This window comes from Nematolebias whitei, chromosome 4 (genome assembly GCF_014905685.2).
Source record: "Nematolebias whitei isolate Nwh7 chromosome 4, NemWhi1, whole genome shotgun sequence".
In the NCBI taxonomy this organism is placed as follows: Eukaryota; Metazoa; Chordata; class Actinopteri; order Cyprinodontiformes; family Rivulidae; genus Nematolebias; species Nematolebias whitei.
This window is the reverse complement of record NC_056501.1, coordinates 7606309-7608305: the sequence shown is the minus strand read 5'-3', so window position 1 is coordinate 7608305 and position 1997 is coordinate 7606309. Positions and strand designations below refer to the sequence as shown.

The following is a 1997-nucleotide window of genomic DNA, read 5'->3' as shown; positions in this document are numbered from 1 at the left end:
GTGTGGGGGGGGGGGGGTGTCGTCAATTTGCTCATGTTCTAATTTCATTCAGAGCCACAGAACGCTGAACCTGTGTGCAGTTTATGCAGAGGCTCATAAAGATGGATGCTGACCGTAGCCTGTTTGATTTATGACGCTTCTTTAGGGTTTTTTTCCAGCTGCATCTTGTCAAATCGTGGAAATAAATATTAATGATGATTTTAAGCATTGTTTGTCTTCTTTTAGAGACCATTACCCTCATTTCTGAGATGTTCATTCATCATCAGAGCTTTAAGTTTGTTCAGTTTCTCTCTCGGCACTCGATCGATACTTTGCTTTTCACCTGCGAGTCGGCGGCTGGTCACTCACCTACGACGCTAAACCACAGCAGTGGTCGCTGAGTCTCTGTCAAGATGATGCCCACCAGGTGAGTGACAGGATCCGTTTCCATGACAGCAAAGGTGAAGTGAGGCTCGTCAAACGTGATCGGATCGGTGGAGGGCGGTGGGTGTTGGACCCACTCGATGTCGAGCCGAGACGTGGATGAGTGTGACGGGCTGCCCTGGTCTGTGGCTGTGATCTGGAAAAAGAACCCCAACAAGTTTATAATAAGAGTTTTAATACTCTTACTTCTTACACACTAATATTGTAATGAAACAAAACATTTAAAATAATCTCATGCCTGGACTCAAAGTTTCTAATTATTGGTACTTTTTTATCACGATGATGAAAAAAAATAAACTTTTTTTTTTACTAGCACGCAGACGTTCAGCAGTTTAACAACCCGTTAAAATTCACCAAAATTCAGGAAATTGCATCTACTTTATTCAAAGTTTTCTGGGGGAGGACCCCTGTTCTCAAAACTGTAATTTTTCAAAGTTGGAATTAAAAATGATGTCAATTAAATGTGTTTTGAATGAACCCCATGTTTAAAAGTACAAAAAATTGTATTAACACTATTAAAGGACAAGTCTTAAGTATTCATGTCACATAAATATGTCCATTGCATTAAAGAGACACATTGAAACAAATTATGTAATAAACATGAGGGTTATGAGGGGGGCCCTGAAACTTTTTCTCCCCTGTAAGGGGTCCCTGAACCCCAAAAAGTGTGATAACTCCGGACATAGGTGACAGTATTAATTGTGGTTTATAATGAAAATTTTCAGTGTTGGATGTTTTTGTTGGTTTTTGTTTGCTCTGTCAAAGAAGCGGACATAAGGAAAGAATCAACCAACCTCTGCTTCAATCAGCAGCTGCACAAATAAAACCTGTCTGCTGACCTAACTGTTGAAGAAGACATCCTGGTTGCCAACGGACTTTCTGCTTCTGCATGATGTCATCGTGCACACCAGCATGGCAACTCATCTGTCTGTGAGACTGAATCGAAACCCTCATGTTTGCACATGTTTAAACACAAATTAACCTGCTATATCACAAAATAAATGTATTTTTGAGATGGTGCAATAAAAACTGTTCATAAATTAGTCTAATTATTTAGCAATTATGAAACAAATACACTTATTTTACTTGTGATTTTAAGGTTAAAACATCCATCGGATACTTATAATCAAACATTACCAGAACAAACATTCATATTGTTGTACATTTTTATGAAACAACTAAATTTAAAAGGATTTAATTGTTGCAACAAACGTTTCCCATAAAAATTATAAATGTAAAAAAAAATGAAAAAAAATTAAAAACTTGAATCAGAACCAAAAAGTCCCTGAAAAAGATTCTAATGAGTTCACTTTGACATAAAAAAACTGAATCATACTTTACAACAATTGTGGTAAAAAAAAAAAAAAAAGTGTTTTCCATTTGGGAATGTTTAAAATATTTACACAGTTTTTGCACAAACTTTGTTCAGCATCAAAATTGAAAAACAATTGTTTGTTCTTTCCACTTGTTGCTGCTGTTGATTTTCTGCCATCACTGAAGATCCAACACTGATTAAAAAAAAATCTGAATATTTCAGCAGAATGTTACATACACACACACACACACACACACAT

At 36.5% G+C, this 1997-nt stretch overlaps 1 protein-coding gene across 1 annotated transcript in view; it reads right to left on the bottom strand.

Moving 5' to 3' along the window:
• Positions 1-340: 340 nt before the first annotated feature.
• Positions 341-1997, bottom strand: part of LOC119408638 (protocadherin Fat 2) — a 28720-nt gene continuing 27063 nt past the window's right edge. The window contains exon 5 of the mRNA XM_037675481.1: positions 341-559. Within this exon, the coding sequence (XP_037531409.1) occupies positions 341-559 (219 nt within the window). The remainder of the gene's footprint in view (positions 560-1997) is intronic.